General features: G+C 39.9%; 1 protein-coding gene across 1 annotated transcript; it reads right to left on the bottom strand.

The window, feature by feature from the left end:
- Positions 1–678: 678 nt before the first annotated feature.
- On the bottom strand, positions 679–13,670 carry LOC134302672 (protein APCDD1-like). The gene is made up of 7 exons (XM_062987846.1): positions 13,604–13,670; positions 11,341–11,343; positions 8,043–8,226; positions 6,829–7,039; positions 5,902–6,216; positions 2,007–2,328; positions 679–1,547 (listed from the first exon to the last, which is right to left on the bottom strand). Exons 1-7 carry the CDS (start codon positions 13,668–13,670, stop codon positions 1,084–1,086), a joined length of 1,566 nt encoding a protein of 521 aa, XP_062843916.1. The 3' UTR covers positions 679–1,083.
- Between the last annotated feature and the right edge of the window lie 85 nt (positions 13,671–13,755).

Genomic DNA, 13,755 nt, shown 5'->3' with positions numbered 1-13,755 from the left:
TTAATGCATTCATAAATGTCTACCTTTAGCAGCAACGACTCAAACTCAATTCAATTTTGCAGGAATACTTTGAAGGCATTAACTGGTCATTTTATTCATTAACTGCTGATTAAGTCTCACCTTTAGGACCTTTTGTGCCTTTCTGACCTTAAAGCAGGGTGGCAGGGTGGCACGGTGGCTAAGTGGGCTGCACAGTCGCATCACAGCAAGAAGGTCCTGGGTTCGATCCCCAGGTGGGGCGGTCTTGGTCCTTAAAGTTTGGCAAAGAGGAAATTGTAAGCCTTCTGGATTTTCTTAAGATCATGGCTTAGTGTTTCTGTAGAGATCTTAAGTTACCTGCTGGACCTTGTTGGTAAAGTTTAGTAAACTGGTTGACTGGTTGTTACTGTTGACTGGATAATTTAGAAATTAGCCACAATAAGAGATTAACATCGAAACCGTGCGTGTATCGTGTATATTAAATAAACCCTGTTGTTTTTAAGTTGAAGGACGAATGGTATTGCTACTCTTTTAAAAAAAAATATTATACTGCATATTATAATACCTCTAGGACAGAATTAGTATCAGGAAATCAGGTATTAGAAAATTCTTAAGTGAAATTCTACTTCATGTTCTTTTTCGATTTCTTTATTTAACACAGCCCTGAAATCGTTTATTTTGCCAATAAAATGCACTCACACAACCCCACACACTGTATAAAAATATCTTCATCAATGTATTTATCTAGAGGAATCAGTCACCTCAGTACAAAGAAAAGAAGGTTGTAAAAAAAGAAGCAGGAAAAATTGTCTGGAGCTGCTGTAGAAAATACAGGTTTCCAAAAACGTAATTTAAAAAGTACGTTTTCAATCATGCTTTATTAAAGTGCAAATAATGTGGTGCAGCAGTTTCAGTTTTCTGAAGTTTGACGCCAGTTCTGAAACAGGGCAGAACTCTTTCTGTCTCCGTTTTATTATCCATTCTTACTGTGGGCCAAGAATATGAGCTGACTGCCCGAGTACATCAAGTAAACTTCCTCCCAAATGAGCAGAGTCTGTTAAGTTCTCTGAATGTCCTTGTATCCGTATGTACAGAGTTTCCCCCTCAATCCATGAAGTGCAACATCAGCAGTTTTATTACCACAAGCAGCGCAGCTTTCATCCAGCAGACATGTCCAACTCTGCTGCTGCCGTTACTCTGCTTCTGCTGCCTATGTTGCCTTGTATGGTGCCCTGGGTAGACCTCTGACCTTTGGCTGTTAGCCGAGCACTGAACCAGCGGAGTCTGGTAGGAGGTGGTGCGCCTGTCAGGCCGATCAGGGCTGGATCCATCGCTGGGCCTCTGGCCGTTGTACAGCAGGTAGTTGCCGTGATTGTCCTGCTCCATTCGGAAGAGCTCGTACTCTGTGTGAGGGAGGCGGATCCCTAACGCCATACAGCCATTGGTGAGCGTGACGTCCTGCTCCACTCCCAACTGCCATGAGCCTTGAGCGCCACATTCGTCCCCTTTAAAGACGTTCAGCAGGGATGTGGTGCCCAGGTCCATTGGCCTCACATGCATGTGGTTCACTAGATGTAAAAAAGGATTTTATATTAATTAGGCACAGATTTGGCAATTTATTAGGTACAATTAACTTTGTACCTGTTTTAATTGGCAGTTTATGTATAGCTACACATTTCTAGTCCATCTGGTGTTTTGCACATTGTTTTTCTTCTACTCTTCTACTTCATTAGAATGGTGAAAGTCATGCTGGTATACACACATTTTTGATTTATAGACTATACTCAAAACCCAACCATATTTCATAAGTGCCAATAATTCTGGAGGGGAACTATTCAGTATTAAGCCGAAACACAATTTGTAACTATTTTGTAACATTTGTTCATGTCACAGCCAGGACTTTATTAAACGTTATCTAATGGTGGGCTGATGGACAAGCAACAAAAATCGCAACAGGTTGATAGGCAGCCAATGAGGCAGACTCATTGAAGACAAGGTCGCTGTGGTGTCTGTGTACCCCCACTTACCTTTAAAAACAAACTCAGTGCCCCCCATGACACGAGTGGAGTGTGTGCCGTGGCTGTACCTCCCCCTGGCATAGATGCTGAAGGTGGGGTGCTTGCAAACCGGGTCTGAGTAGTGGTAGTAGTGTCCCTCCCAGGTGTTGTTGTTATCATGGAAGATGAAATGGCGGGTAAGAAAGAGAGCCTCGGGCCGGACTTCGCACCTCTGCGATACCCACTGGCCGTGCAGATCCAGTGTAAGCTCTGGACGGGGTGGAAGGATCGGAGGGTGGAACTCGTCGGACCGGGAGATTATCCGACAGGCAGTGCAGCTCTGTTCGTGGCTCTGTAGGGGAAAGACAATTCATGTTATAAATTAAAACTTTCCAAAAATATGAGGACACTTTTCCTTTCTCAAGTTTACAGAAACTGGGGATTTCACAAAGACTATTTAATTTACTGTCGGCTTCAGGCACGTATTGAGGGAAAAACAACCTGACTGGAAGTGACCGCCCCCTTTTTAAACAAAGTGGTTTGTCCAGTATGAGAGCAAAATTGTTTGTTAACCAAACAAGTGATGTTCATCCATTCTACACATCTTCGTTTCTGCACTGCAATTTAATGAACCACATAAAAAGGCAGTGGAAAAAGGAATTATTTCATAATCCGGTCAAACAAGACGTCTCTGTGGCTCCAGTGCAGACTCAACACAAGGAGGAATCGCATGTGTGGTCAAGATGTGTTCATTTCAGCCTTTATGAAATGTATACACATTCAACACCACATCATACAGTTGAGTTTAAAAGGTTATATACACGTGTGAGGGACATATATGTCAAGGGAATCCTGGGATTTCAAAGATAACTGGAATATATACGCTACATGGCCAAAAGTATGTGGACACCCCTTCTGATTACTGAGTTTAGGCATTTTAACCATATCCATAAAACAGGTACATTATATTAATTATATATATCAATGATATCCTTACAACTTTTTATAATTGGCCTGGCAGTGATAGTAGGTACAGAGCTGTTTAGTTTAAATGCTTCATCTTTTTTCTTCTGAATGTAGTTCTGGTCATTACAGTCCAAACATCTCCTCAAGAACAAAAGATATTAAAAAATATGAGATGCTGATTTTTTTAAATGGCACATTCTAGGCCCATAGCTATAAAACTGTCTTGACTGTGTACAGTGTACAATGAAACTTACAGCAGCTTCTTATTAATGGCAGATCTGCAACGTCCTCTCAGACAGGTTGGATTTTATACTCATCCTTGGCAAAGAGACACTGCTTAAAGTGTTTTGGACTTACAGGCAGTTGTTTGTTTAGATGGGGACTTAGAAATGGTTTTGAGGGTGACATTCCTGACTAGAAATCTATGATGCGATTTTCTGGATCTGTACATAACTGTTCCAGCTGCCAAGACGTGATTATCCATTACACATGTATGTAAACGTTTTCTTTTCATGTCTACAACACACTGACATAGAATAATCCCAGTTTTAACAAACATATGCCAATTAATGACCCATCACTACCACCACCACAGACTGAACTAAACTACTTTGGAAAGGGAGAATGTAATGTAGTGGCAGAGGAATAAGAAAGAGGAAAAACAGCCATGACTGCTGCTGGCATCTGACCATACCACTCTGATCCACCCAATAACCACAAATGAACACACTGGCACTCTGGCATCCAGAGGAAACGTCCGAATCTGGGCCTGTGCTATTTGTGATTCTTGAATGGAATTGTCATTACAGCTATAAAGACTCTAAATGAGGAATGGTTGCTCTTACTGCTGACGGCACAGTCATTAAACGTCTGTTATTTACAGTTTGTCCTTGCCAAAGTGTAGACAAAATCTCAGAGCTTGATTACAATAGAAATCAGCGCCACATGCTTCAAAGGTTTTCCTTTTCCTCGTTGCTATAAATCCAAACTGTGGCTTATTGTTTGGAATTATGAGTGACTGGATTGTGAAAAACCATTTTTTAAAGCTTATGTTTATCTGAACATCTTTCTTTAAAGCGGGCTCTCTGTTTTGTGTTGCTCAAGTATGTAGACCCCCCTTTTTCAAATGAGTGGGTTTGGCTATTTCAGCCACATCAATTGCTAACGGGAACATAAAATTAAGGATTTAGACATGCATTCTCCATAACCAAACCTTGGCTGTGTGACTTTTAATGTAGTGTCATCACAGTTACCACTTTTCCAACAAACGAATCAATCAATCAGTCAAGTGTTATTGTTCAGCAGAAATTTAAAGCTTGAAAAATGAAAACGTTCTTGATTACAACATCACTACAAATTTTCATACTGAAAGTGAATTTAAAGTGATAAATCATTCTGCACCATGTGGTAAGCTTATGAACAAACCTGGTTTGAATGGTCAGAGGCTGTTTTTAATAGTTTAAGCTAGTTTCAGGTCCCAAAGTTAAATTACTCTGTCCTAATTAGGCATTATTTTCAGAATAAGTGTTCATTTAAAAAAATAAATAAATACATTTTATAATATATATTTGATAATATATATTTCTTGAGTTCTTTTATTACTTCAATGTTGGTCAGAGTAGTTACAAAACACTGTTTTCTGTTCTGTTTGGATTGCAATTTATGTATTGACCCAATATGTCCCAATTTTTGGTGTGGAGTGTAACTTTAACAAGCCACCATGGACACGATGTTCAGGTGTCTCAATACGAGAGATCTTCAAAAAGTTTCCACACCTTTATATTTTGGTTGGAAGCGGTGAGTGTGGGAGAAGCAGTAATCGGTCGTGTTTGAGAGACTGAGAGACGCTTATAGTCTGGATTTAGCACCATCTGATTTCCACATATTTGGATGCCCAAAGAAGCTTTAAGGGGAAGAAGATTTTCATGTGATGATGATGTGAAAGCAGCGGTGCATCAGTGGCTACTCGCTCAACCAAAAACATTTTTTGCTGATGCCATTAAAAAGCTGGTATGATGCTGGGAAAAATGTATTGGAAGGTGACTGTGTAGAAAAGTGATGTTATTTGTTTTTAAAATTCTTAATAAATACAGTTTAAAAATGTGGAAACTTTTTGCAGAACCCTGGTACTTTTGGTGACTAAAGCTGGTTACACTGTGCATTTAAAGCATCACCTAAAATGCTCAAAAATCTTCTTTAAGTCCTTTCTACACATGGCAATTATTTTCTGTAGACAAAGAAAGTGTGAAAGATGTTAAAAAAAAAGGAATTTTGGCTCATGTGGGGTTACTGATACTGCCCCAAGCATGCATGAAATCAGTCCTGGAATGCACTGGCTGGAAAACTTCATAAGGATTTGTGAATTCTGCAAATACCACATGTAGATCGGTCAGGCAGATAGAATCAGGTCCGCCTGTTATGTCCAGGTTGTGGAGGGGCTTAACACTGTAATGCTTAGTGCTTGGACATTGTGTTCCCTGTGAGGAATACCAACAGTATGGATGAACTGCAGCTCAGACAAAGCAGTTGGATACATGGTACCAGTATTAGTGCAACACTATCAATAACATCACATATCATTTATGATGATTACTAAGATTATTAGAACACAGCCTGGCCGCATTGAGTGTACGACACTACATCATCTGAAATGAGGCTGGGCTTATTTAGACAGCTGGTAATTCCGGGGCAGTGACCGGTACTCTGAGACATGTCCGAATAAGACAGCTGCTAGACAAGCATGGACTTGCTGGAGGATAAAGATATAGAGACAAGACAAAATAAATCGGCAAATCTGCGGAGTGATTTCACTGTCAAATTTTTTGAGAAGCCGTTTAAAATGAGGATCTGAATTCATATGAAATGTACAGTTTTGGAAATGTTTTGAGGAGCATTGATTTTAGACAAGCGAAGTTCTAAAGACAGATACAAGACCATCGCGAGGGTCACACACACTGACCTTGGCATTCTGCAGCGGTGGCTGATAGCTGGAGGGTCTGTGGTACATCCTCTGGCTGGGCTCAGTGTGGATATCACCCAGGAAGAGCTCCTCTACCGGCTGCTCGATGTTCCTGTTCATGTACTGCTTTTCCACACGCAGCAGCTGCAGCTCGTGCATGGCGAAGTTGAGAATGCGTGAGCAGTTGCAGCCGCTTTGCTCGCTGCACACCTCGTAGCTGATGTTGGGCTCCAGTGAGACGGATTCTGTCGCCCCGCAGCTTTGAGCCATCCTCTTACTCAGCTCCTCCGCTACATCCGCCGAATGGCATACAACCTGGGTTATTGGTAGAATAAGCACAATAAGCACTGTTTAATAAGCGTACATCATGCTATATGCTTATGATTTTGCAAGTGTTCTTGAATACATCTTCACATTTTGTACACCTGGATGTTGGCAGTTGATTCCATTTGTTATGGCAGACTGTCTCAAACTGCACTCAATATTTAAACTGCCGTCTTCAGCTCTCTAAACAGATGTACTTTTTTTTTTTTTTTTTTTCATTATTGGGCTGCATTCATCCATCCCTCAACCCGTACCAGTCTCTTTGTCCTTGACGCTGAGAAACACCAAATAACATGATGCTGCCACCACCATGTTTCACAGTAAGGATGGTAATAAACCAGTGCCAGATGTAGTGTTTGCTGTTTTGCAGAAACAGTTTAATTTTCATCTCATCTTTTCCTCATGTTGCAAAAAACTGTGGCAATCACCCTGCTATTTGAAGAATAAAGTACTGCAGAATGCACTGTTATGAATAAACCCAAAACACCACCCAATTATAATTCGTTATAATTCGTATAATTCTAATTATTCAAACTGTTATACTGCTTTAATGCTCTCGTACATAATCTCAGTGTCGTACATACACATGATCCCAGCTCTCACCTGGATGCGGTGGATGTGGTAGTCAGCCTCCGTCCCACCCCGGATGATCCATGAGGCCTGGCGCATACGCACCCGACCCCAGATCACCAGAGTGTAGGTGGGCACCGTGCAGTGGTTGTCTGCGTAGTAGAACTGGTGGGCCTGGAACATGTGGTTGTGCTGGAAGCGGTAGAGGCGGGTGATAAATTCGGGCCCAGGACGCACCTCACAGCTGCCAGGTTAACAAAAAAGAAGGAACTTGTGTGAGTGAAAGGTTGTACGTTCAGATCATAAGATGGCATTACATAAATAAAAGCTCTTTGTGTTTGGGGACGTTAGGAATTTTTTGAAAAATAAAGTAAACCGTTTAAAGCTGTTTTGATACTAAACAAGCAAAAGCTCCTTTCTTTTGTGTTTCCTTCAAAGCCACAACCCAAACAAACATGCCTACCACCTACCAGCTCACTGAGACGTCCGTTTGGCTTGTCAGTGATGTTTGCTTTTTGCTCTGGGGCACGGCTCTGGAGGGAGCGCCACAGAAGAGGGCTTAACGTTTAGCTTCAGTGAACACTGTTAGCTTTCTCAAAAATCAAACTTTTTAATCTCTGATATACTGCATAATGTAAAATTCACTTCGATTAATGTATGTGCCTAAATTATACAGTCCTGGAGGCAAAATGCTCTGCAGGTTTTCAAGTATTCACCACTTCCAAGACACCAGACTTAGCTTATAAGCTAATGAATTACATTTTAATTAGACAGACAAATCAACTTTCAATAAAATTTTTTAAGTATTTTAAGCACTGTGCCACCTCTGCCAGGGTAATTATTAAGTCCTCCAGGTGTGCTGGGAGCAGGAAAATGTTACAGGGCCGGGGACTCCAGGACCAACTCTAAACAATCATAAAATAACTTAAAAAATGGGTCGCAGAGAAAAATAATCATAATTAAATAAACAAATTTTGACAGGCACAAACACAAAACAAATTTGTTCACGAATGCCCCCTTGTGGAGGCTTTACACTACATCTTGTAAACCACAGTGGGACCAGATTGCCACTATTTTTATTAATTAACCATATTTTGTTTTGTGGTAAAAATCATGGACAAATTGTGGGTCGCTTAAAAAAAGATGAACAACCCTGACTTAAATCATCTGCAGTTTTGTTCTGATTATGTCTTGCACTCCCACCATCATGCTTCCAAGTCCTATCTTATTTCAGGTCATTCGCTCACCTGGTGGAGACCCACTGGCCCTCAATGTTGGGTGGCATCTGCACTGCGATGCGTGCTCCGTTGTGCAAATGCTTCAGCATGTGCTGGCACTGGGTGTTCTTGGACGACCAGCTCATACTCTTTTCCAGAGCCAGACGAGGAGATCGGCCATCCATCACGTACAAAGACGAGCTCTCTGTCCAGCCTGACAAACACACATAAAAAAAACATGCTTAGCATTTAATGTCACTCGGGTTTTTGCTACCATGAGTAAAACATGTTTAAGGAATGTGCTGCTCTTATAAAAATGATACTACTTTTTGGACTACTTGTGGTCTATTAATGAACTCATACATTTTCATACTACATGGACTTCAGTAAGTGGACACCTGAGCATGAGCGTGTTCAACATTCCATTGCAAAACCATGAACATTAATACAGAATCGCCCTCCCCCCATTTTGCACTGGTTTGTCTGTGAGAATCTCTGGCTATCCACTCAAAAGTGCATTTGTGAGCTCAGGCATGAATGTTAACACAGAAAGTCATTAATTAGAAAGGATTTCCACATACTTTTTGACTTTTTGTTATAGAGTTTACATGTCTGGGCCACTTATCTTTAGAAAAGTCAAAGGATGAAGTCAGAAGTCAAAAGTCACTGCCCTGCGGCCGTTCATGTGGCTGCGAGGCAGGGCATGAAATCACACAGACATGAGTTATGGGTTTCAGTTAGAGTTCACCTCAAACATTAGATAAAGGGAAAAAATCTGATCTACGTGACTTTGACCATCGCATGTTTGTTGGTGCCAGACATGATTGATTGAGTACGTCACAGAAAGGGTGTGAGGGAACAAAACATAAAGCTATACATACAGAGCACAAAGTCCTTAAAATGCACCTTTTCATTTGGACGTAATTAACCCCCTTCCCTTACCAAAATAAAATCTATGCACGAATAATACTTAATATTCTTAATGGTCCTTAGTTTTGGCAATTGTTAAAGCAAATAGCAAGAAAAACAGGGACATCTGAGACAATGATGTCAGTGTGTCCGCTCATGCAGAACTTAACTCCCAGAAATAATAAGTGATGGAAGAACTTAGAGCTCCGTCCCTGTTTTATTCAGACTTAATGATGTCATTGGTCCAGTTTTCTCTGGCTTTTCTTTCATAAACTGTTTATTCAAAATAGTCTTCTTTATTCGAACCTCACAGCCTTTCCTGCTATTAAGGGATTATTCTTTAACCCACACGTCTTTTTGTTTAAAGTCAAGTAACTCTGTATCTCTGCAGCAGCATTTCTGCATGCTATTAGTAACTGACCACATTAGTAAATAAGTACTGGATTTACTTTTCTGACTCTTATGTCAGACCATACTGCATGTTTTTTTAATTATATTTAATAATAGCCGCTCTCAAAACATACTCAGCTAATATGCATTCATTTTATTTGTTATTTCATTATTTGTCTCTATATTCTCTATATATTATATATTTTTCTCTATATTGCTCTGTCCGTAGCACATGCAGGGAGTTAAATAAGAAGCAAATTAAATAAACAAATAATACACTGAATGTACAGCCTGGGCAGAACACCAATTGACTGCAGGGGGTCATAAACTACCAACTTCCCTTACTTACGCATGCAGCCCTTAGCGGAACCCTTTTTCACCCATGCATTCTGCACAGGCGCCTCTCTATCTGCTAATCTGGGTCCTTACACAGCGTTTGAAGACCCCACCCCCATAGTCCGGTCATCCCTCCCTAGCAGAAACGTGTTTGTTGCAGGCACTGCCAATTATGCCCGCTAGATGGCGCCCAACCAACTGGTGGCAACACTTCTGGAGTTTCAAACCGAGGAGTTCAGAATCTCAGTGCTGGTGTGCTACCGGAATATCCCGCTGCGCCACCTGGGCGCCCTGTACGCATTTTTTAATAAATGTAGTTCCATTTGTATCTAACAGATTTAGTTGAGTAAACACATTGAAATCAACCCTAATGTTACTCTACATTTATTCACTCATCTTCCCAGCAAACGCTTCATCCTGATCTGGGACAGGGTGGGTCTAGAACCACATGTAAATACTGTGTGCTTGGCATGGAATCTGTTCAATTGTTTAGCCATCGGGGATTACATATGAGATGCACAGTGTTTTTGTGGGTGCGTCCCAAAGCGAGTTAAAAAGTTCACTAATGTGTGAAAGGGGTGCAATTTGTTTCCCCTAAATTTTAATCTCATTAAAGATAGAGTCTAGTGTGAGTCTAGTGTTTAACAAGACACTCAATTACAAACTGAAATGTGACACCAATAAAAAGTTTTAAAAAATGCAGTTTAGAGGGAAAGTACGGGGCAATTTGACCAGCAAGGGCAAAATGCCCTTTTGTGTAGCTGAAGAAGAAAGGCATGAATGAATTCTTGACATGATTGATGAGCAAACCCCGTGAAGACTCTTCTTATATCTCATATCACAGTGTTCTCTAATCTTTGCAGCTGGAATGTCCTCTCTCTCTCTCTCTCTTTCTCTCTCCCTCTTAGCCTTGAGGACATACCGACTCCATTTGCACCTGCAACCGATCACACTCATCAAGCCTGCCAAGTGCATACTTCCAAACGCTGATACCCGAAACCACTGTGGAGAAGCAACCCGGAAGGGTTTGTGTTATGTAAACACTATGTGATAATGTAAAAGGGCAACCTGACATACCTGCTGTTGGGTGATTTTACTATTAGTGGGTTAATACGCTGACGGCTTTTTGTCAATTAGACCCACAGTCTCAGTTCTGAATTTTTTGCACATTTTAAGAAGGGTTTTGGATTTACAAAGCTTTTAGATAGAGAGCTCCAAATGGTGGTATGCGATATGCAGAGAGGGCTTCCATCCCAAATCCTGAATTGTAACCAAAAGAATTTGGACCTGTGACCAACCCTCCTAGACAGATGAACATAATACTGATTTACTGCAGATGGTTCCACATGCATGTCATAAAAATAGTACTCAAGTGCCACTGGAAAGAACTGATAATTAAACGGTATCTTCTGCGCAGCTGTACGCAAGGTACACAGCGCCAAAGCTAACATAGGAGCACTGAACTACAGCAAGTAGTTATGACCCATGCTGACATTTATGTCCCACGGTGGGCAGTTATGACCTATAGCAGTATTTATGTCCTACAACAGGAATTCAAAGAATTTATGACCTGTAAACCTTTTGGCCTGTTCCTAACCTATGAAGAGGACATGACTAGACATAACTTTACTTGAATTTACTGTACATTAGTGAACTGCCAGTTTTTTGTTTGTACTGTCCTCTTAATAGCTACCAGCTTCTGCCTGAGCCTGTCTGATTTTTTTTTAATGTTTTTTTTGCTTTTGCTGAAGAAAGTGGATTTGCAAATCCATTTTATGCTAATACGCTTATAATTTCATAAATCAAACCGCCTTGGTTACTCAAGGTTGGTTAGCCAAGCTTTGTAACCACTGTTTCCCAAGCTCTCATTTAAAGAACCAACTCAGTTCTCCACTCTCCAACCACCAAGAACATTTCCATTTGGCCAAATCCCATCAGTGAATTGGGAAATTGGGAAGCAAATTGATGACACACAGAATTTCCCAGATCTGGAGTAAGAACTAAGATATTGGAGACCAGCATGAAGTTTTTCACCAAGTTATTGTCACTAAGTCCGAGGCACAGTGTGTTATTAGCCTCTGGTTAATACAGATCATATACATGAGATTTATCTATTCAAAGGCATTTTAATTGAGGTGTAAGTGAAAAATATATATGTTCGCCAGCCTCTACAAACTGCACTTTAGTTACACTTTTTGATTGTTTAGGAACTGAGAATGCTAATTGTTGTGGTTCTACAGGTGCATGAGTACTTGTGTGCACAGCTCAGCAACCCCATTTTTCCAGTCAACAATAAATTATTAAGTCATTAATTTTTTCAGCATGTCTGAAATTCTTCGTGATCCCTGAGGTCGTGAGCAATACTCTACAAAACTATTCTACAAAAAGCCCAGAATAACAACCAATAAGAAAGAATGGAAAAACTCACAATAACATAAAAATCTAATTAAATTATGGGATTTTCCACATATGTTAACAAACTCAAACTGGGTTTGGTCTCACTCTAACAATTCCACCTCACTTTAAGGTCTTTACAAGTATCTTCAGAATTGTAATTGTTAGGAGACAAAGTCTAACACGATGAGACTAAACCCGTCCTCCTATAGAAAAGCATCAGTGCAAATCACTACAAAGTAATTTTAATATTCAGTCAAGTTCAAACTGCATCTTTAAGGAACTACTCTTTTAACTGAACATTTTAGAGGAGTATTACGCTGTTATTCATGCACTTACAGCTTCTGTCCTGGTGTGTGTTTAAGCATAAAATACAACATCTGCCCGTGCTTGAAGCTGCAGTTTTTTTTCTCTTCGACCTCATCCTGAGGTTTCCCCATAAATTTACAGTACGCTGTAATCCGGCCTGACGCTGGAGGTTTTATGGCTGCCAGAAAAGGCTGCAATAATGCACCACTTAATTAAACGTTGAGATTCGTTTAAACACACTGAAGAGCTAAGTGGATTTAAGAAGATGATTTTTATCTCTAGGCCCCATTTGAACTGGCAGTGCTACCAGACAGGACAGGTCAGGGGCAAGGCAGTAATCTAGGGTTTTTCTCCTCTGTGCCAGGTTAGCATCATGCAGACCTAAATTAGAGCTTTCAACTCCAGAAAAAATAGTTTTTTTTTTGTTGTTTTTTTTTACAGAAAAATTGATTAAATATTAAATAATATCTCATGTAAACATATGTTTCATAAAAGGAAATACCTTTCTGCTATTGTAAATTTCATGTCTTACAAAAAGATTGACACAACTGTGTATGATAACATTCAGCTAGGATTCAGATATAAAATCAGCCATACATACATGTAACTGTACACGCACTGCTTTTACATTATATAGCCAAATATATAAGGACAAGTTTCCTAATAACAGACTTCAGGTGTATTAGCCTCAACAATTGTGGACCACACATGGAACTTGCAGATGGAGTCCCAATATTTTATTTACTATTTTTTTTATTTTGAAGTGCAGTTCTAGGTAGGTAAATCTTACTCCTTGAATAAAGGAAAGAAATTAAAGTTGTTTGCATGCCATTATTTTATTAGTTTAGGCTTTTTATTCACTTTGGAACTTCTCACACTGTGACAGCTATTCTAAGGATTGGAGGTGGCCAAATATTAGAGCCAATAAAATGAACTTACTGGCTGAAAAGACTGAGAACTGCTGCTAATTTTAATTATTTAGTGATTTTGTCACTAAAAAAATGATGAAATAATGAAATTCCCAAGACTGCCATGACATGCATGTCATGCATACCAACAATACATTTGATATAGATGCATTAAATGCACAAACAAGTTATTATAGAGCCTGATACTATATGTAACACATATATTAAATTATTTAATACAAAATATGGACACAAACATGCACATCATGACAGAGACCCATGAGCATTTGGTCTGTAGTACACTGTGGTTTGCATGCAGAACATAACTGAATAGATCAGACTCACCAAGTGTAAGTACAAGCAGTATTACAGTAAAGTCCATTCTCCAGTAAAGTGACGCACAGTTGCACATTGTAGCAGAATGAATGCAGTCACTGAATCCTCCTCTCAATGCTTTTATACATAAAACACGTTTAAAAACCAAAAAACCTCCTGAA

This window comes from Trichomycterus rosablanca, chromosome 25, assembly GCF_030014385.1.
Source record: "Trichomycterus rosablanca isolate fTriRos1 chromosome 25, fTriRos1.hap1, whole genome shotgun sequence".
Lineage (NCBI taxonomy): Eukaryota > Metazoa > Chordata > Actinopteri > Siluriformes > Trichomycteridae > Trichomycterus > Trichomycterus rosablanca.
Note: the sequence above shows the minus strand (reverse complement) of the source record. Positions and strands in the feature narration are given on the sequence as shown.

Coding starts and splice junctions, on each gene's coding strand:
- LOC134302672 (XM_062987846.1), bottom strand. CDS start 13,670: ATGTGCAACTGTGCGTCACTTTACTGGAGAATGGACTTTACTGTAATA. Junction 6,217..6,828: donor ACCACATCCACCGCATCCAG/GTGAGAGCTGGG, acceptor CCAATAACCCAG/GTTGTATGCCATTCGGCGGA. Junction 2,329..5,901: donor CACCGCTGCAGAATGCCAAG/GTCAGTGTGTGT, acceptor TTTCCCCTACAG/AGCCACGAACAGAGCTGCAC.